The sequence below is a fragment of the Lissotriton vulgaris genome, chromosome 4_1, assembly GCF_964263255.1.
Source record: "Lissotriton vulgaris chromosome 4_1, aLisVul1.2, whole genome shotgun sequence".
Lineage (NCBI taxonomy): Eukaryota > Metazoa > Chordata > Amphibia > Caudata > Salamandridae > Lissotriton > Lissotriton vulgaris.
The window spans coordinates 1,395,143,627-1,395,164,614 of record NC_141691.1 but is presented as its reverse complement, the minus strand read 5'-3'; the positions used below and the strand labels follow the sequence as shown (position 1 = coordinate 1,395,164,614).

General features: G+C 41.6%; 1 protein-coding gene across 1 annotated transcript in view; it reads right to left on the bottom strand.

Moving 5' to 3' along the window:
• The window catches only part of CABLES1 (Cdk5 and Abl enzyme substrate 1), a 501,414-nt gene that overhangs the window by 212,534 nt on the left and 267,892 nt on the right, over positions 1 to 20,988 (bottom strand). The window contains exon 4 of the mRNA XM_086965640.1: positions 14,579 to 14,656. Within this exon, the coding sequence (XP_086821766.1) occupies positions 14,579 to 14,656 (78 nt within the window). The remainder of the gene's footprint in view (positions 1 to 14,578; positions 14,657 to 20,988) is intronic.

The window sequence follows — 20,988 nt, the reverse complement described above, 5'->3', positions numbered from 1 at the left end:
AACCATTGCAACACAAGTTTAGCTGGTATATTCCTACCAGAAGTTTGTGCTCATCCTCAGCCAAACTAATAAAAGTACCCAAGTTTAAAAGAACTAAACGTAGGAGGAAGAGGCTTCAGCGTGGCAGCCACCAAGTTGTGGAATGCACTACCAAATAGCCTCAGACAAATAGAAGATCTATTGCAATTTAGGAAAAAATTAAAGACCTGGTTCTTTCCTAATGGTGTTGCATTGACCTGTTTCTGCCATCAATTGCTTTTTTATTGCAACCTAAGTGCACGGTCAAACTAGTACTCTCAGCGCCAGGAGGCCCGTGGGGTAATAGAGCACTTTATAAATCTGACTAACATTAACATTAACACAGTATGTCCACTCCTAAATGGTGCTTGGGCTTACTTGCCTTTTTTAGATGCTTAAGAAAACAAACAAATATGGCGACTACAGACATAGTTTCTAGAAACTAGATCCCTCAGATGTGACCTCAATTCACGGGACTGCGGTTCTGACTCGACGTCCTTGGGAAGGGTTACGAGTAAAGAGTTTATCTGATTGCGGTAGGCAAGCAGTCAATGCCATTAGGGGCAGGAACTTGAAGCCATTGGTGCTGTAAGTAGGGGTCTGGAGGGCGAGGGGTGTTGTAGGACCCCCTAAATATTCAAGCTGGAGTTCAGAAGGTGAATGAGCAATACAAATGCCTTTAAATTTTGTTTTGAGCTTGTCACATTTGCTGTGTGTATAAAGACAGAAGTCAAATGCTATTTCTTCTGACTAATTGGTGCCTATGTTTTTTTATTTTTTAATATGGAGAATGGTGTCTACTTTTCTTCTTCTGATTGCAAGATGAGGGAATTTTGTAAATGGAACTATTTGACAATCTTGCTGGGGTACCCCAAGTATGAAAGGGAAGGCATCGGAATGTAACTTTTTTCTTACACAACAAAATTAAATCAAAACACTTTACTTGGTGATGCGCAAACGAATAATATTTGCTGAAACCCAATTTCCCCACATTGTTTGTTAGCTATATAGTTTTATCAGTAAACCTGCATTCTACGCAAGTGTCCATTTCAATGGACAATGTGCAGTCTGTAAATGACAGTGTGCTAATACACCATGCTTTAGAAATAGATTTACGACACTGTGCTCCAAAATGCACCACCAACAACATGCTATATCCATACCCCCTTCTCGAATGGGCGTGGCTCATTTGGCCAATCCCTATGACTTCAGTGATGTAAAATTGATGGCAACACCCCTACTCTGAAAATTGTTCCAGCACCACTACTTAAAGTGCGCTCCAGCAACAATAACGGTTATCGGTGTTAGATATTGGGCATTTAATGTCCTGTGTTCTATAGAACTTTATTGCTTAGGATCTAATGCACATAGAGACCATGTGTACCTTCTGCAACAGTGAGAATTGTCCGCAACGAAGTATCACAGATGTAGGAGGAATATAAAGACTCAATGTAACTTTGCCAATCATTATGTAATGGCACATAATATACACGGACATCGTGTATAATACCACATGTATCATTAACTGCTATTGTTTAGAAACAATTACAGTTTTTTTCCAAAAAGACAACTGTACTCTCGTTATAAATAGCTGAATGGCGCAGACATCGATAGCATACATCACAAATACTTCTTTTTACAAAGCTTCTGAGTTTATTATCTGGCATCACTTCCTCCCTCAACACCACTACTGCCACTTAGGATGGATCTGGGTCTCCGACCGATAAGTGAGGAATTAGGCATCAAACCCTTGATCTTTTGAGGAGGCTGTGGGCAACTACCGAACTTAAGCACTACAAACAGGAGTTGCTAGAGGTGCTTAGCCTCCCCAATGCGCGGAACATCAGATGGCTTAAATATGTTAAAAAGGAATTTGACACACTAGGTCTTCCTTTAATGTGGACTGAGCCAGAATGTGCTTGTTCTACTTTCTCACGCCAGTACATTCTTAACTTATATCATCAGAAGACTCTCAGTACCTCTGTATCGAATGCTAATGTGGGATCACTTTCTGGGTTGTTTTTAATGACAAAGGACTTTTTTAAACTCGAAAGTGTATTAGACAATGTTAGTCCAGTCCTTCTAAGGAAATTATTCCTCCAATGGAGATATGGCTCCCTACCGATTAGAGCATTCACGAGTAAATGGTGTGTACCTACACTGAAAAACTGTCCTGCTTGCACATCAGACCTCGAAAATGAATTGCACATTCTGTTTTTTTGTCCCGCCTATCACTTACTGCGAAAGAAGTGGATCGTTCCCATTTGTAGAAGCTTGGGGATTAGCCGTTGCATCCAAGCCTTTAGAATACTTAAAACTGATCTCTCTCCCCTTATTGTTTTCACAGTATCTAAATTTCTGGCAGCGATGTGGAACATAAGGAGGAAACTTGAGAATCCTAGGGGAAGTGGTAATCCCTGATAACTGTGTTGAGTTTCTGAATGTCCCTGAGTTGTAGCCGCTAGGGATTTTATGGGATTATTCCTTTAGTACATGTATAATGACTATGTATTTATACCATGATGATATATTCTGCTTTAGCTGGTTAATTTTTAATGATCATGTTTTATATTGTAAATCTTGTTAAATGTGAATTCTTTTATGACACTATTGTCGAAATAAAGATGATAATGAATGAATTAATATCTTTGAGATGTCATCATCATTGTGAAAGAGTCTTAAGAGACAGAGCACACATTCACTGTGAAAGTAGGAATTGTTTTTACATTTTATTACAGAAGAAGCTAATAGGAGTACAGAAAAGACAGTACTGAATGGTACTGTAACAGTTGAGCTTCTTGTGTACTAAATTAGGGGTTATCTTTGGATGAGGAGTGTTAACCAGGGTTTAAAACAATGTGTGCTGTGCATGGCCAAGCTTGTAAAAATGGTGGCTGCCTGATCTGTGGCGTTGGCTCGGCTGCTGCTCACTGACCTTGTGCACCACCCTCTCTGAAGGGAGGTATCAGAAGAAGCTTACAAGGATGGCTGAGCCAGAAAAGTTCTGTTGAGTAGGAAGGCAGTCTCCTGGGATCTGCATGGGATGTGCCCACAGCAATACCCATTGAAAAGCTCAAGGACACCATGGGGCTGCAGCCCAGCAGCTGGCAACGTAAGGGATTAGTCCTAGATATGCATAGTGGAGGGGACCCTATGGACCATGGACTGATTTTGGGGCGCTTAATCTAAACAATGATCGTGGAAGGTGTCTGGGGGTTCAGCTCAATGATATGCAGGGTGGGGGGAGGTTGCAGGGGGATGGGGAGAATGGAAGAGGAGAAAAGAGTGCAATCTGTCAGTCACTGAAGATGCGAGACACAAAAGAAGCATAGTGAATAATCTGCCCTGAGAAGCAATAACTGTTCTCTTTTATTTTCCCGTTTCTATTTTTTTCTTGTAGTGGGTGAAAACGACCTTTTGGTGCCCTGTCCCTCCTCGTGGGGCCTCAGACATATACAGAAGCCCTTGTCGTGGTCGTCATCTTTAGATTCTTTTTTCCCCTTATGTGGCTCTACGATAAGTTTGTCTTCCTCTTTTCCTGTACTTTTTATTTTATCTCTCGCATTTGCAAAACCACCTCTTTCTGGGGATGTGGGAGGGATTCATATGGATCCAGAAAATTCTTCAAGCTGCAAAACTACTCCAACGGGTACGAAAACATTTTGATTTGCCGTATGAATCTTGCTATTCATCGATTTTGCAGAAGTATCCTTTTCCCTTAGTCGGCTGGGCTGAGAAAATAGTGTATTTCCAAGCAGGTCTCTCAGTACCTTTTGTCCTACCCAGAAGTGCTCGTTTCTTATCTTGAATTTCCACTCAGTAATGTTTTGTGAACGTGTGCAGGGAAGACCAAGTTACCACCAAGCAGATGTCATTTAGGGACATATTGGCAATGAAAACAAGTGTTGCTCCAGCCTTCCTCGTGAGAGTGTGCCCCTTTTCCCCCACTTTAACTCTTGCTGCCTCAAAGCATGCCTGTATTGTCTGGACCACTCATCTTGTATCAGTTCCCTTAGTGAATGGGGAAGCCTTGCTTGCCAGGGCAAAAAAAATTAAACATTGGTTGCCTTTCCTGATTGGTTTTTATTATTTGTGGGGAATATACAACTGTCCCTCTGACATCCAATATATGCAGGGCATGTTGCGCTTGCGATTTAGGGACTGGTTCATATACTGGCAGATGGCCAGTTTCTTTGCCAGGTTGACAGAGAAAATGACCCAGATGCCCTGATGGAGATACCCCCCTTCATGGAGATTCTTGTCGATACATTGTAAGTTCTTGTCTAGCTATTGCGTAAGCAATCGCTATGCGAGAGATATCGAGGGGCACCAGAAAATCCTACACAGAGGGCTTTGGAATGCAGATTATGGCCAGTGCATGTGCGCCGGGCGTGCGCTCGCCATTTACTCCCCCCCCCCCCCCCCCCCCATCAGACTTGAAAGGAAGCCGCTCGCACACCACCCTTTGTCTGAGCCTCGGCATCAGACTTCAAAGGAAGCCACTCCCCGACCCCATCACTCTTCAAAGGAATGCACTCCCGAACTTGCTGGCCTCGCTCTTGTGAGCCTTTATTCATTTGTTTTCATGGTCTGTTCTTTATCCAGCTATCTCTCCTTACCTCTGTTTCTTCCCTTCTCTCTCGCTTTCAACCTTGTTTCCATAGGTTACTTTCCATTCCCCATTCACTCTAAATTTTCCCCTCCCAATACCTGCTTTCCTTTCTCTCACAGCTCTCTGCTTTTTCTTTCCCACATTCTTAATTAACTTTCATTTTTCCGTGTTCTCCGTTTTCTATTCTGCTAAGCTCTGTACTTTTCTTTCATTTTTCGGCACTCTCTGCTTTCTTTTCTCCTATGTTCTCCTTCGTTTCCTCCCACACGCCGTCTTCCTTACTGCCATTCTTTGCCTTCCCTTTTGTCACATAAGCTGCCTTCTTTTTTCACATACACTCTTTGCTTTATGTGATAAAGTTTGATTACTTTCTCCTAATCTACCTTACATTCTTTTCTGTGCACTGTGCCCCAAGTTTCTCATGCACTCTGCTTTTCTTCTCCCATGATCTCTGCCTTCCTTTCTCCCATGCACTCTCACATCCTTTCTCCCTTGCTGTCCGTCTTCATTGTTCCCATGCACTCTGCCTTCGTTTTTCCCCTCTCACTCTGCTTCCCTTTCCCCCATGCCCTTCACCTTCCTCTTCCCATGTCTGCCTTGCTGTCACCCACGATCTCAGCCTTCCTTTCTCCCATGCTTTCTAGCTTCTTTTTCCCTTTCTCCCATACTGTCAGCGTTCCCTTTTTTCCATTCTGTCTGCCTTACTCTCTCCCATGAACTCTGCCTTCCCTTCTTCCTTGCTCTCTGCTTTCCTTTTTCCAATGTCGGCTTTCCTTTCTCTCATGCTCTCTGTCTTACTTTTACCCTTGCTCGCTGCCTCACTTTCTCCCATAACCCCTCCTTTCTATTTCCTGTTCCCCGATACACACTGCCTTTTGTTCTGTATTAAGGTCTACTGTTGCTTCTTTCATGGTCTCTCATCCTTTCTTCCATGCAGTAGGGTACAACTTTCCCCTTAGTCTCTGCCTTCTGTTCTCCCATAAACAGTTTTTAGGTCGTGCCTTCTGTCATAACTTCTCCCAGAATCCGCTCTCCTTTGTCCATTAGTCTATTTGTCATCCATACACATATATCATTTTGCATACACTGTATTCCCCTTTAACACATGCACTATTTCATACATTATCCCATACAACCTACCTTCCTTACTCCCATGCAGTCTGTAGTCTTCTCCCATTCAACCAGACTTTATTTCTCCTATATGCGCAGCCTTCCAGTTTTTTACAGTCTCCCTGAATTAGCCTCATACATAATGCCTTATTTCTTAGGCTGTCCCATCTCCCATACACTATACCTCCCTATTTCCCATACAGTATGTGTTCCTTTCTCCCATGCAATATTCTTAACTTTCTTTAACCTAATCACTCGGGGACACCACCACATCACTCTGGGACACCACCACATCACTCAGGGAAACCACCACATCACTCATGGACACCACCACATCACTAAGGGAGATCACCACATCACTCAGTGACACCACCACATCACTCGGGGACACCACCACATCACTCAGGGACACCACCACAGCACTCGGGGACACCACCACAGCACTCTGGGACACCAACACATCACTCTGGGACACCACCACATCACTCGGGGACACCACCATATCACTCGGGGACACCACCACATCACTCGGGGACACCACCACATCACTCAGGGACACCACCACATCACTCAGGGACACCACCACATCACTCAAGGACACCACCACATCCCCAGGACACCACCACATTTCCGGGACACCACCACATCACTCGAGGACATCACCACATCACTCATGGGCACCACCGCATCACTCAGGGACACCACCACATCACTCAAGGACACCACCACATCACTCAGGAACACCACCACATCACTCAGGGACACCACCACATCCACTCGGGGACACCACCACATCACTCAGGGACACCACCACATCATTCAGCCCAACCACATCATCACTCAGCACCACAACAGCACTGTCCTTTCTTGCTACCAACAAACATTGCCATAGCCAATAGGACTCGCATTAGGAAAGTGTAAGCTATTGGCTTTGTGAATAACAATGCTATTAATTTATATATTCTCAAAGCCAACACATATTAAAAAAATTGTCATTTTCAATACCAATAGCTCACACTTTCCTATTGTGAGACCTATTGCATTGCAAATGCTGGTTTGTTTTATTTTCAAAAAGAAAATTCCCAAAGCGGGAATTTCTTTTCAGATATTAAAATAAATAATTCTCCCTCACCACGGGAGCAATATCTCATGGTGAGGGGAGCATTTTTTGTTTTTTACTGGGCCTTGCTGCCAGGGTTTGCCTGGTGGTGATGGACAGTAAAAAACTACTGTATGTCCGCCATCTAAATTTGGCAGGTGGGAATACAAGCCAATCCTCCAACGGCCCTCACTACGTTTGACCGTCGGAGAAGTTTGTCCACCAGTCTATCAGTACTGCATTCCCTAGTGACCAGTGGTGTGCCAATTTGGATGCAAACGTTTGGCATTTTCTTGAGTTGCAAAGAGGTTTGTGTGTGGTGTACCCCACATCTGAAAGATTATCTCCACCCACTAATGGTTGCTTTAGTTCCCACTCCTGGATGGTGTTTGCCTCTCCGCTTGTGTGTTACACATCCCTTTTAAGTGTACTGTCATTAGTATTATCCTTCTCTAAAAAGCCCGCTCCATATGTCCTTGCTAGTTTGAACCGCATGTGAGACCTTGTGCCTCCCTGTTTAGGGAGGTGGAACAGGGTAGTCATGTTGGCTGCCTGAATCGGGCCTGGAGTTTTCCTCATGTCCCTCATGTGCCTGGAATGCTTTGAGGGCTAAGAATCCTGTAAGTTTTAATACGTTTACGTGGTGCCCCGCCTCCTGTGGGTTTCATAGATCCAAGATGTTCAGCTTGCCCTTGTGGGCTCTGCACCCTGTGTGGGATTTGTCTGTTGTGATGGTTATAGATGGAGTACGGTGTTTGAATGGTATGTCCACTGTAGAGTTGTTTGTGTTCCACCACTGTATTTCTTTGTGTACTAGTCTGTGACAACCACTAGATTAACAGAATTCCTAGTTGTCTGTGACCATTGCAGCTGCAGCCACTCTTTAATTAGGTCCCACTCGGCATGGAACGCAGGGTCTCCCCTATCACGGAACAACCAGTTTATTATGAAAATCAGCTGAGCGGCCCAGCAATAAAGGTGAATTTCTGCCATGTCTGTCATAAAACTGAAGTACTATACGTACAAGACTACCTGGAAATTGCCTCTTACAGGCATGAAAATAAGTTTGCAGTTAGCCATTGTGCACGATCAATCTTACCCAGACTGGACAACGGAGGAGCAAGGATTTACAAGCAAACAGAATAACAGTCCGCCACAAAACGATCCATCATGATACAGACTTTGCGTATAGTACAAGGAAGTCTCAAAGCAGGACAAGATTACAAATCTTTTGTTGTCCACCATCATTGGCACATATCACTTTATCAAATAGGAGGCTCATGGTTCTCTGATTGTCATTAAAAGACCACCAAACCAAATTTAATACTGAAATACTTAAAGCAGAATCGGAGTGCATTTGTGATGCCAAGACTAATATGTAACTATGCCTTTTCAACAAAACTTCAAATTGCACTAAATAAAGATATTGCTTATAACTAGAGTGGGCCTAACTCACGTAATCCGTGTAGCATAATCACGTGGAATTGCATGACAATGCCGCAAGATTACACAGAAATATGCAAGAGGAGTAATTCTGCGTTTAGCACTATTTCTTAGTGCAGTGCAAAAATGCCACATAACATTAACAGTGAACGTAAGCAGCCACAGCTTTCGCTAAATGTGCTCTTAGGGTAGGATTTTTTCCTGAACTTACTCCCAGCATTTCAAGCCCTTTAGAGCTTTTATTTTAGCACAAAATGCATCCAAAATGCACTAAGAAATACAGCCACTTGAGCTCTCTAAATGTGCTCTTGTGAAAGGTTTTCCCTCCACAATTTCGCAAGGAGTAACCGCATAATTATCAGTAATTCTGCATCAAAGAGTAACGAAAAATTACCTCAATTTCTCTGGCATAATTGACATTCCGACCAGGCCTACTTATAACATGTGTATGAATCAAGTAACTCATTTTACCCAATAGGCTTTACTACAGTATAACATTTACTGAATATAACCTAAAATCTTTCACCCAGAGTGATAAGTAACAATACATTGATCAGTTTATCTTGTTCAATTCTGTTCCTTGGTTAGAATGTCCTGTTTTGCTGAAGGCCTGGCTTCTAATGGCTTGTTCTTGAGTTAGATTGTAAGACTAGATGGCTTTTTCAGCTGCTCATCAACAGGTTGGCAACGTTTCTGGACTTTGTGTGCGCATAATCCAGGAACTGGTAGAACCTGAAAGAGGATTTCCTTTTTTTGGCTTTTGTAAAAGAACACTGGATATACATTCTCTCTCTCTCATAGTGGGAGTTTTATTCCAAGGCAAAATTTGGATGAAGTTCAGGAAACAAAGTTCACTAAATGCTGCCTGCACATTTACAATTTCACACACTCCTAGTAAAACAAAATGGAGGTTTGCACAGTATTATTCTCTTTTTGAACGTAATGTCTCCACTTGAGGCTCATCAAACATCTATCTGAGACAGATCCAATGCGAGTTAGGTTTCAAATGAATATTACTATTGTAACTATTGGGATTGATTGTTATTAACAATAACAGGTCCGAGGAAATAAAATTAGTGCAAACATGAAAGCAAGTGTTTGAGGACTTGTGTCTAGAGTGTGAATTTACTAGACACTGGATCTGGAATGATAACACTGTAAAGGAGCTCTTTCCAAAGTATCTCCAGCTTGTTGGTTTGGGTTAGGCAAAACAAACTACTAGTAGACAATAACCAGAACTGAGTCCTGGAAGGATCATTACTGCATTTGGGACCAATAAAAGTCCTACTGCTGTTCGTAAGGCCTTAAAATGCCAGGAGGATGAGGGCAAAAGTTCGAGCTGCAGGTGATGTTCCATGTCAAAAAGACAGGGGAGAAACACACATGCGTGCTACAGCAGGTATATAACTCGGCAAGAAGTGTTGTTCCCATCTTAGGACACTGACACTTGCTTAATGGGATGAATGAACAGAAAACTACTCTCTACAAAGATTCAATGGCTTTAAAAAACAACATGTAAACGAGTATTTAAAGATGAAAAAAGGGCAAACTACTCAAGTAACAAGCTATTGCAGAGAAACAGTGTTCTGTTTCTATGAATACCCTAACATTTTGATTCAGTCATTTACCAATGAGTTTAGATGTATGACCTATTAATGGCATGGACAGAGGCAGAGAAGAAATAGTGTGGAAGATACCAAGACTGTCTCAGCATGAAACAAGCAGAGTAACTTGAATCTATATATAGTTATGAATGCCTTTTGTAGATCTCTCCTACATACTCCACTCTCTCAATGTGACTTTCTTAGAAGATGATTTATTCCCTTTCCACTTTCATCAATGCTCTCTAAATATGACCCTCACTCAGGACACCTTCCCAAAAGCTCTCAAGAGAGATCAGATCTTTCCAGTCCTACAAAACCCACACTAGACCCTGATGACCTCATCCATTGCCGGTCCATCGCTCATCTACCCTTTATTGGTAAGATCACTGAAAATGCAGGCTATGCTTGACTCCAAGATCATACCAGTGCTAACTATGTCATTTAGAACTACCAATCTAGCTTCAGATCCCGCTGCAGCACGGAGACTGCTACCTTAAACATTGCAAACGATGCCCCTGTGAATAAACAGAGATGCCATCAGCACAGTCTACCATCCTACCATCGTCCACACACTGAAATCTTGAATGGGATTCATCCTAATGTTTCTCACTGGATTTCCTCCTACTTTTCCAACCAATACCAGTTCCCTCTCCAGGCCCTATCATTCACAGAGTCCCTTAGGGTACCGTCCTGTCTCTCAGTCATCTTCAACATCTACATGGAGCTCCTGGGGGCTCTACCCACAGGTAACAGAATCAAAATTCATCAACAAGCTGATGATACACAACTCTACTTAAAGGTCTCCTCTGCTCCAGACATCTCACACTCCAAACACTGACTGCACTTCATCCAGACCTGGATGTCCAGTGCCTGCCTGAAGTTTAAGATATGGTTATGGCAGCTGTCCTGTTATTTGCCAAGCATAACAAACAAGAGATCGAACAAAACTGGCTCAGTTACATGAATCTTAACAACTTTGATCCTAAACGTTCACCAAATGCCAGGTCACTTGGATTAAGCCTAGACACCATCCTCACCCTCAAGGAAAAGTTTGCCAAAAAACACAAAGATTTCTCTTTTAAAGAAAGTGAAACTGTTACTTCCAGATAGTGACTTTAGAGCTGGTGCCCAAGTCCTTGTACTCTTGCATTTGGATGGTGGAATCATCCTGCTTTGTGGCGTTCCAAATCCACATTTGCCCTGGTTAGGGCACCCTACCAGCCGCAGCACGTCTCATCTAGGGCGTGAAGAAATATGATCACATCACCCCTATATTGATGGAACTCCATTGGCTCCCCTTGCAGGCCTAGACCATCTTCAAATGCAGATGTATCACTTACACAGCCGTTATTACCCCTTCACCTGCCTATCCTGCAGATGAATGAAGAAGGGTATTGCACTCGGGTATGCCTAATTTTTGAGATATTCCTACAATAGGTGTGCTCTGTCAGATTAGTGCCTGCTCACTAGTAAAACAATGTATATGGCCTAGTGTGTAAAACACTAGGACTCTGACACGCACTACAATCAGAATGCTTTTCCTTTTAACCGTTCTGGTTTATTTTTACTCAATATCATAAATCAAACACTTCCATCACATGCATGTGATATGCAGTAATACATTGCTTCAAACAATCATTATGAGATTCACATGAGTAATACTGATTATTGTCCAAAAACAACAGTGTATCATCAAATCATAACAAATAAATCAACAAAACCCAATGCATTTCGGGGCATAAAAAGCCCCTTCGTCAGGGGTCTGAAAGGAAAACAGAAAACAAGGAGTAAGTTTACTAAATGATTAAATCTAAACGTTCATTTTTGGTAATGAGTGTTTATCAGCTTACCTATTTTTTATGAACAAAACTCATGTTTTATGGGTTTAGTTAGGCTATATTTTCATGATCTGTGAAAGAAAAAATCACCGAGCGTCAAAAATGACTGATCCTCCTTGTGTGTCGAAGGTCTTTGCTTCTCTGATAAGCTTATATATTATGTTAGCTTCGTCCGCTGTGTATGCTTTTGTGTTGGCTCGATTGTCAGTTATTGAGGCGATTGAATCGAATGACATTTTTAATTTCTGGTTTGGTGCAAATGCCCTTGGGGTGCAGTAAGTTTGGATATGAATGAAGAAGGGTATTGCACTCGGGTATGCCTAATTTTTGAGATATTCCTACAATAGGTGTGCTCTGTCAGATTAGTGCCTGCTCACTAGTAAAACAATGTATATGGCCTAGTGTGTAAAACACTAGGACTCTGACACGCATAACAAATAAATCAACAAAACCCAATGCATTATGCCCCGAAATGCATTGGGTTTTGTTGATTTATTTGTTATGATTTGATGATACACTGTTGTTTTTGGACAATAATCAGTATTACTCATGTGAATCTCATAATGATTGTTTGAAGCAATGTATTACTGCATATCACATGCATGTGATGGAAGTGTTTGATTTATGATATTGAGTAAAAATAAACCAGAACGGTTAAAAGGAAAAGCATTCTGATTGTAGTGCGTGTCAGAGTCCTAGTGTTTTACACACTAGGCCATATACATTGTTTTACTAGTGAGCAGGCACTAATCTGACAGAGCACACCTATTGTAGGAATATCTCAAAAATTAGGCATACCCGAGTGCAATACCCTTCTTCATTCATATCCAAACTTACTGCACCCCAAGGGCATTTGCACCAAACCAGAAATTAAAAATGTCATTCGATTCAATCGCCTCAATAACTGACAATCGAGCCAACACAAAAGCATACACAGCGGACGAAGCTAACATGATATATAAGCTTATCAGAGAAGCAAAGACCTTCGACACACAAGGAGGATCAGTCATTTTTGACGCTCGGTGATTTTTTCTTTCACAGATCATGAAAATATAGCCTAACTAAACCCATAAAACATGAGTTTTGTTCATAAAAAATAGGTAAGCTGATAAACACTCATTACCAAAAATGAACGTTTAGATTTAATCATTTAGTAAACTTACTCCTTGTTTTCTGTTTTCCTTTCAGACCCCTGACGAAGGGGCTTTTTATGCCCCGAAATGCATTGGGTTTTGTTGATTTATTTGTTATGATTTGATGATACACTGTTGTTTTTGGACAATAATCAGTATTACTCATGTGAATCTCATAATGATTGTTTGAAGCAATGTATTACTGCATATCACATGCATGTGATGGAAGTGTTTGATTTATGATATTGAGTAAAAATAAACCAGAACGGTTAAAAGGAAAAGCATTCTGATTGTAGTGCGTGTCAGAGTCCTAGTGTTTTACACACTAGGCCATATACATTATCCTGCAGATGGGCATAAACTGGTTTTGGGTTGCTTGTGTTCTGGTTCGGAAAGGACCTTCCTGGTCTACCAAAGTAGATGTGCATATGACTAGGTCTAATCTGAGGAGTTTGGTGGGCAAACAAACAAAAGACTGGCATGCAGCACAACTAATTACCAGTGTCGAAAATTAATTTAAACATTCCATCCATCACTTTAGTGCATTCTATCTTCCAGACAAGCTCACCATCACTGTTGGCTCTGCCACACCTGAATCCGGGGCACCATTAGACTGGAGACTACAGAGTATACAAAACAAATACAAGGCAGCCGGCCTTTTCTATCTATACACCGAGGATCAAGGACACCATCTCCGTATCCATCAGGACTACTCCAACCCCGATCCTTAAAGTAGAGCATCATGCCTCAATAAAGAACACTACATCATTACTAAATAATAGTCCACTTTCACTCTCAAAACCCAACGATCCCCCCAATCAATCATTCACAGCATCTTTGACTTTGATCCCATATAGGGTCTTGCTGTATTTTGGCTAGGTTCTTATTATACAAATACCACATAAAGACATACATAACAAGCGTTTGCCCAATACTAGTGTCTGAAGGCTTGTGTATCTTTATAGATCATTGTAATAACTCTGTTCGTTGCATGAGACTAGAATAAAGATGTTATGCAGGAAAACGTAGCCCTCTGAGACTTTCAAAACCTAAATAATAAAAACAAAGCTACAAGTTATTAATTCTCACTAGTATATGTGAACAGCAATGAGGAAAATGGGGAGTGGGAGCAGTGGCGTAGCTAGACGCTCTGCCACCCATGGCAGGCCCTCAGTTTGCCACCCGGCAGCCGCATGTGTGAGAGGGGGTAGGGGTTGGGAGTAGGGGTGCTGGCGATTCCTGAGGAGGGCTGCCCCGCACAGCCACAGGTAAGAGTTTGGGGGGGGGGTGGGTCTGCCCCCAAAATTCATGCCGCCCTGGGCGAACCGCACCTCCCGCCACCCCATCGTGCTATGCCAATGAGTGGGAGACCATAATTGTTGGAAAATTGTGAGGATAAGCTGCTAAATTTAACTGATTGCAAAAAACTTTCTTCAAAACATATCACAAACAACTACTTTCACTATTCACTATATTGTGTATTTAAGTTTTCATATATTTCATACAACACTTCTGCACTGAATCAGTGTCTAATAATTTATGTTATGACCAGAAGGAAGTGGTCTAAAATATCCCATCCTACTTGAGCTAAGGAACTTCATAATGTGACAAACTCATAAATGATTTCTAGGCTAAATGCACATTTCTGCACCCAAATGTATTCTACAAACATGTGTTCATGGTACATGGCTGAATGTATGTCGATGAAAACATATACATACCCGACATGGGCACAGTCTTGATAAGGCAGCACTGAAAATATGGTACAGAAGGACCTTCTGCCGCTGATGAGGACTATTCTAAAAAATACAAATTACAAAAGAAAATCTCATAAAAGTGAAATAGAAATAAAAGCAGACTACACAATTTAACCACATCAAATCTGCAAACGACGTTATTTTCCTGCAAAGTTGTTAATCTGTTAACTGTTGTGGCAAGGGCAAGGTACAAAATGAGCAGTGCGTAGACCCGACTAAGAACTACTACTATAACCTTGCTGGTAAAAAAGACGCAGAATGTCATATTTAAAGACTTCAAAGAGGGTATCAGTAAATGTATACACTCAATGCAATATTTTACAACCCAGCATAGGAATGTCACCTTATTAAGTTGTGCCTACTAGACAGTGCATACACGGTCTGTTTCAGGACATTCTGTGGGCTTACAAAGAACATGTAGGGATCTGAGCCCACCCACTTCTTAACACTGGTTGGCTTTATTTACTGTCTCTCTCATTTTCCTGCCTATTTTATTTTTGTCTGTCAATCTTGTGTTTGCCCCTCCTAGGGAACACTGCCTGTTTATAATGTGTTTGATTGCCTGTTTTTTTATTGGCTTTCATGGAACTACTTTTCTCTTTTTGAGCAAGCACTCCATGAGAATGCACATTTTCACCATCACACCCCCTCGTGTGATAACCCCCGCCATACGCTGTACTCCCCCATTACTTCTTCCCGCCACCCCTGCCCTCCAATCTCAACTGTTGCTTCGCCTAACACACCCCCATTCTCCTCCTCGTTGCTCCCTCACCTTGTGCTTCTCCCCCATCCACTATACATTGCTCTCCGGCTCGTTGCTTCTACTCCCCACCCTGCCCTCCATGTTACACCCCCACCCTCTATCTCCTGTGTGTTCCTTCTCCTACCCAACCTTACCTCTCCCACCACCCTCCCCCCTTCCATGCCATGTTGCTTCCCCCAGACCCCAGCCATGTTGCATCCCGTGATGTTGCTTCCCCACACTTTAGCCATCAATCTAATATGGAGTTTTCTCCCAAGATTATAAACCACTGCATGAAAACAAATATTTGCATGTAGCCAAGAAAGCCAAATGCCACTTAAATAACATTGTGCAGGCATTCCTTGTGCAGTCCAATTTATGTTCCTTCTGCAAGACAGGTAATGGTGTTCAAAAATAAATATATCTATACCTTAAGCAGCTGATCTTAAAGCTGCTTCGTATCCGTCAGCCATGTCTCTGGAAATTAAAATGATATCCACCACGTAAGCAACAACTGTTTTTTTCTAGCAATCATCAAACTCATATTGATGTGCACTTTTGAGAGACAACTGCTCTTAGCAAGTTACTACCAACTATCCAGCTCCTGATGAAGAGTAGCTGTGTTAATCTTCTGTCAGGGGATACCCAACAGGACTTTATTTCAGAGTGAATGTCAAAGAGAACTCTCTTTACATAACTTTGTCGGACCACAATTGAACCAAATAGGAGCACAAGGGCTGTATCCTTCAGCTACTTTTGGATAAACCCTTTGGGTCTGTAATACATGGCCGCTCAGTGTGTATTTACAACTAAGGGCGTAGATTGTGGAGTTTAACGCCTTAACCGCAGCGGTTTTTCCGGTGCGGGCGTTCTAAAAGGTGGGCGGGGCTCCGACGGCCGTTGGCCGACGGCAGCACTAGGGCGGTAGTGCTCCTGTCGGCCAACGGCCGACGGGAGCATGCAAGGGGTTAAGGTAGTGTCAGATCCAGGTCTTCAGGATATCCACAAAAGATGCATACAGTGAATCTAGGTGAAACAGTCAACGGTTCATCCTGACAATGAGCCATGAATCAGGTTCTTTGGCAGGGGACAACACTGCTCCAATACATTCTTATCTCAGTGTGATGAACAGGAACAGTGAAAAATGAAAAAAAGCATCATAAGATGGATTTAGATATTGTGAGCATAAGAATCATCAACGCTCAACAACAGCAAGTTCTTAACCTTTTGACTTCTGTGGACCCCAATAAATCACCAATGGAAGCCGGGGACCCCTACCTAGGCAATGTCTGCACTAATACAGAAACAACATTACATCAAACAATACACAAATTATGGAATATTTTATTTAATTCCCAAACAAAAAAAAGTCAAAAATCAAAATGTTTATTTTAATGGCAAGGGAGAGATTTAAAAATTAACAAGTAAATAACAGTTACAACTAAATGTGTAGAATGAATGAGTAAGCTTTGATGAAAATGACATATTGAAAATGCATAAAGCGGTAAGCTATTCTATTTACTCGTACTAGGCCTCAAATGGCTAAAGCAATCCTGCTTGGAAAAAAACAAGTTTGAATAGAAAATGCTAAATTGGCATAAAAAGTTTGATTCCTGCCCCCTCCATGAGCATGTTTTAAAAAAGAAAATATGTAATTACTTATATAGTTTCAAGTATTTCTGCAAAATGTTTCTATATTCACAAAAGACCAGTGTTGAGACATGATTTTTTTTATCTAATAGGGTAAGAAAAGTTCATACTTTTAAATGCAAAAATTAAAATGTGAATTTCATACTTATTTTTCCCCATCAATGGCGATTCTGCAAAATGTTTTATTTTTCATTAAATAGAGATGTTTCGACTTCTACATAGACTATAGTCTATCAAACTTAATATAAGAAGGTTAAAGATGTAGTGTATGTGTGGGGAAAGTAGGCCTGAATAAGACAAAAAACATGTGAACACATAAGGTCTTATCACGATGAGGCTCGTAAAGCTTCTGGTCGTAGGTCGGAGGCTTTCCAAGCCTCATCGCGGTTTCAGTTCCGACCGCGGCATTACAATGCAGGCGATCAAAACCGAAAGCAGCCGGTCATTCCGGCTGGATTTCGATGGGCACAATGCGATCGCATATTGATTGCGGTGTCGAGAACGCCAACCAGAGGTTGGTCGGTCCCGAGAACGCAACGGTGTCGGTCGGAGGCCGACAGCGTAATTGAGCTCATTATTGTTATAATTAAGTTGCAAACATACCATTGCTGTCTATGGACTATTGTATTATTGTGAGAAGATGAGGAGGAGTCATATTCCCAGGAGAGTATTAGACGCTGATTGGCTGATGGGAGACAAGAAGAGCAACATGCTGCAAAACTTCGCAAAATGTGAGGTCTATAATAGTGCATATTCCTAGAGTAGGTTACCACCACTCAGTTTTGCCCATACCTTTTATCTACTTTTTTTGTCCCAGTCTTTCCCCTACATGTTACAGACCCAGTCTTTATGTCATCATATTTGAGACTACTGAGTTTCACAAACCTCTCTTTATGGTAAGTTCTGCTTTGATTTTTTGATCTTTTTTGAGCGGACTTAAATGCTGGCTTGATGTTTTCCTCACTCTCTCGGACTAGAACTGTTTATGGTTTCTAACTAACTGAATTTTCACCCGAATATTAGAATAGGGATTCTTTCTTTTGTGGTAAACGCATTAAGGCATCATTATATGATTTAATTAACTAATATTGATTTTATATTTCTGTCATATATTGAATATTAAGATTAATCTGAATTTATTTTAGGATTTGCAATAGCGATGATCTACTAAAAATATGTTCATTAATAAAATCATTTAAACTCACACCAACTCACTTTATCGACTAAAATGAAACTAATGATTGTGATGATAATTTATATGATGCATTGCTTTCTACTTCTCTAAAACAATAGCAAAGATCCATGCGACCAGGGGTCAATTAACAGAGTGGGAATTAGCCTGGTTGATGGTAAAATATGATTCTTTAAATTTATGAATAGATTCTTGCTTCAGCAATCGGAAGATTACAGCTTTTCAAAATGTAGTTTTACTTCTAAAAGACGAAGTGATATGCTAGACTTCAACATATATATCACTTTGGCTTTTTTGCTCATGATGCGAGCTCGCTTTTTATTGGTGAATGCCAGTGCTGTCTTTGTGCTGCTCAATTTTCAATTTTGCTTTTTTGTGTGATTATACTTTATTAAATTACGAATACTATTAATTTTCTAAACAGCTGCAGACCCACTGAGTAGGGTGTCCGTGGACCCCATGCTAAGAAACACTACTCTGCAATACCAGTACTCGTCTGGAGGCATCTAACAAACACAATGACAGAGTTGCAAGGGAGGCAATTCTTAGGGGAATTTGCAAGATGAAAGAGCAAAATCGGGCAGTACCACTGAGCTAAACTGTGATCACACCACACAGACTACCCCATAGGGCGGTAAGGTACAAGCTGTTTAAGATAATTAGGACAATGGGGTAACCTCAGTCTTGACAGCACTCTTTACCCATCAAGGATTATAGTTCTTCCAGTTATGTATGCCGGATAAAAGGTCAATTTGATAGGCCACAACATTCCTACCTGACACAAATGCAAATGTTATTTTAGTGGCTTGTTTGATGTTTCTATTACACATAGTGGTGTTATTTCAGCTTGTCAAAGCAGTGGAACCCCTCAACACATTGGCGGGGCTCAGATTTGTAGCAAAACAGGCAAAATGGAATAAAATGTATACAGAATAGGCTGTAAGACACAGTTAGAATATTCCAAATTTTTCACCAATTAAACTCGTCACTAGTGTATTTTTTGTGTTATCTCACGGTCCAAATTTATTCTATAGCACCTTGTGCAAGGTTGCATGTTCTAAATTGAAGAGAACAATGGAAAGTTTAGTGGGAGCTGCCCTGTATTCAGATTTATAATAGAAGACCAGATTTTTCTCAACTAGTTTTATGTTTGAGTATCAGAAAATGAAGACTTAAGATTAAGGGCCTGATTTAGAGTTTAATGGACAGTTTACTCAGTCACAAAAAAGCAACAGATATCCAGTCTACGGCATTACAAGTGCCTTAGGTTATAACGCACTTGTAATGTGGAAAACGTGATATCAATCATGCTTGTGACAGTGTAACATGGTCCACCAAACTCTAAATTAGGCCCTAAATCAAGACTCTCTCTCTCTCTCTCTCTTTTCCGCTCTCTCTCTCTCCAAGCAAGCGGGGTCTGAAACCAACTGTTTCAGGTTGGCTAGGTTAAGTAACTCAACTAATTAGGTTTGGAGCACAAGAGGTTGGACTTTTGAGAGACATACATGATAGAGGTGGTAAAACAACACAAAGGGGTCGATTACGATGCCTTCCGGAGAGGCTCTGAAAAGGATTTGGAGAATTTGATTTGGATCCTATGTTTCCGACCGAATCGGACACCTTTCTGGACGACCGATTACAATGCAAGAAAACCGCTGGGGCTGTCCGAATGGGTTCCGAATGGCATTCGGACAGCCAGAGTCATTCGGAGCCGAATCCTACAGCTCTATAGACAAGGTTTACGAACGAGCGATTACGATGACCGATTCGGACAGCCGTTCCGATTCAGTCTGCCCGACACAAAACGCCTGTTGAAATCTAACTTTGGGGGCCCGTAGCAGCCCCCTTTCACCCGCAGGCCTCCGGTGGGGGCCCGTGGGGGTACCCAAGGGTCCCCTCTTACCAACCATGCACAGTGTGCCAGGCACCATGGGAAGCCCGTCACAGCGTGCATGTTTTGCCCAAACCACCCCTTTTTGCAATGGGAGCCTGTGTTCTTGTTCTGAACACAGGCTCCCTTTGAAGTCAATGCGAGTCTAACTGAAGGATGTACGAAAGCATCGTAATTGGTTGGACGAACTCGCAGAACCAGAGTCAGTTGGAAATGATTCCGAAACCGATTCAGTTGGAAGAGTTTCTGGACGGCATCGTAATCGACCCCAATGTGTGATGTTTTTGCACCGGACACCAGGAAACAATGTAAGAATTCAAAGGTTCTCAAGACTTGTTAATATTTTTTTCCTAGATTAATAAAGATTTGTACATCTATGCCACTCCTCCACCTTCTCCATTGCTGCGGCCTAGCGAATGGAATAACAGAGTCCATATACCAGTTATGGGTCCATCAAATCATCTTTAAACAAATTACTATCAATGAAAAGCGTGACTACAAGAACATTTCCCTTTTCAACCCTTGTGCATTTGTTTACCGTCTAGCAAGATCTTTATTGATTCCTTTAAATTACACCTTCCATTCACTCCCACCTTAGCATGCACATTCCATTGAATAGTAAAAAAATACGCTCAACATTGCCAATTGAAAGTTATTAGATATATTACTAGATCATGGAGTTACCAGCATAGCAATGATTCCAAACTACTTTTTTCTGTCCCTTGGTATATTTTTAGCCAATCAATACACTTTCATCTAATACTGTATTGTGTTCTGTACACCTGAAGCCTGCACACATACTAAATCTGGATCAACTTTTCCTCTAAAACAGTCATTTTCCAATTATGGTTTCATTCCTTTTAAAGGTTCTAAAGTGGTGTGAATATGCACTACCTTAG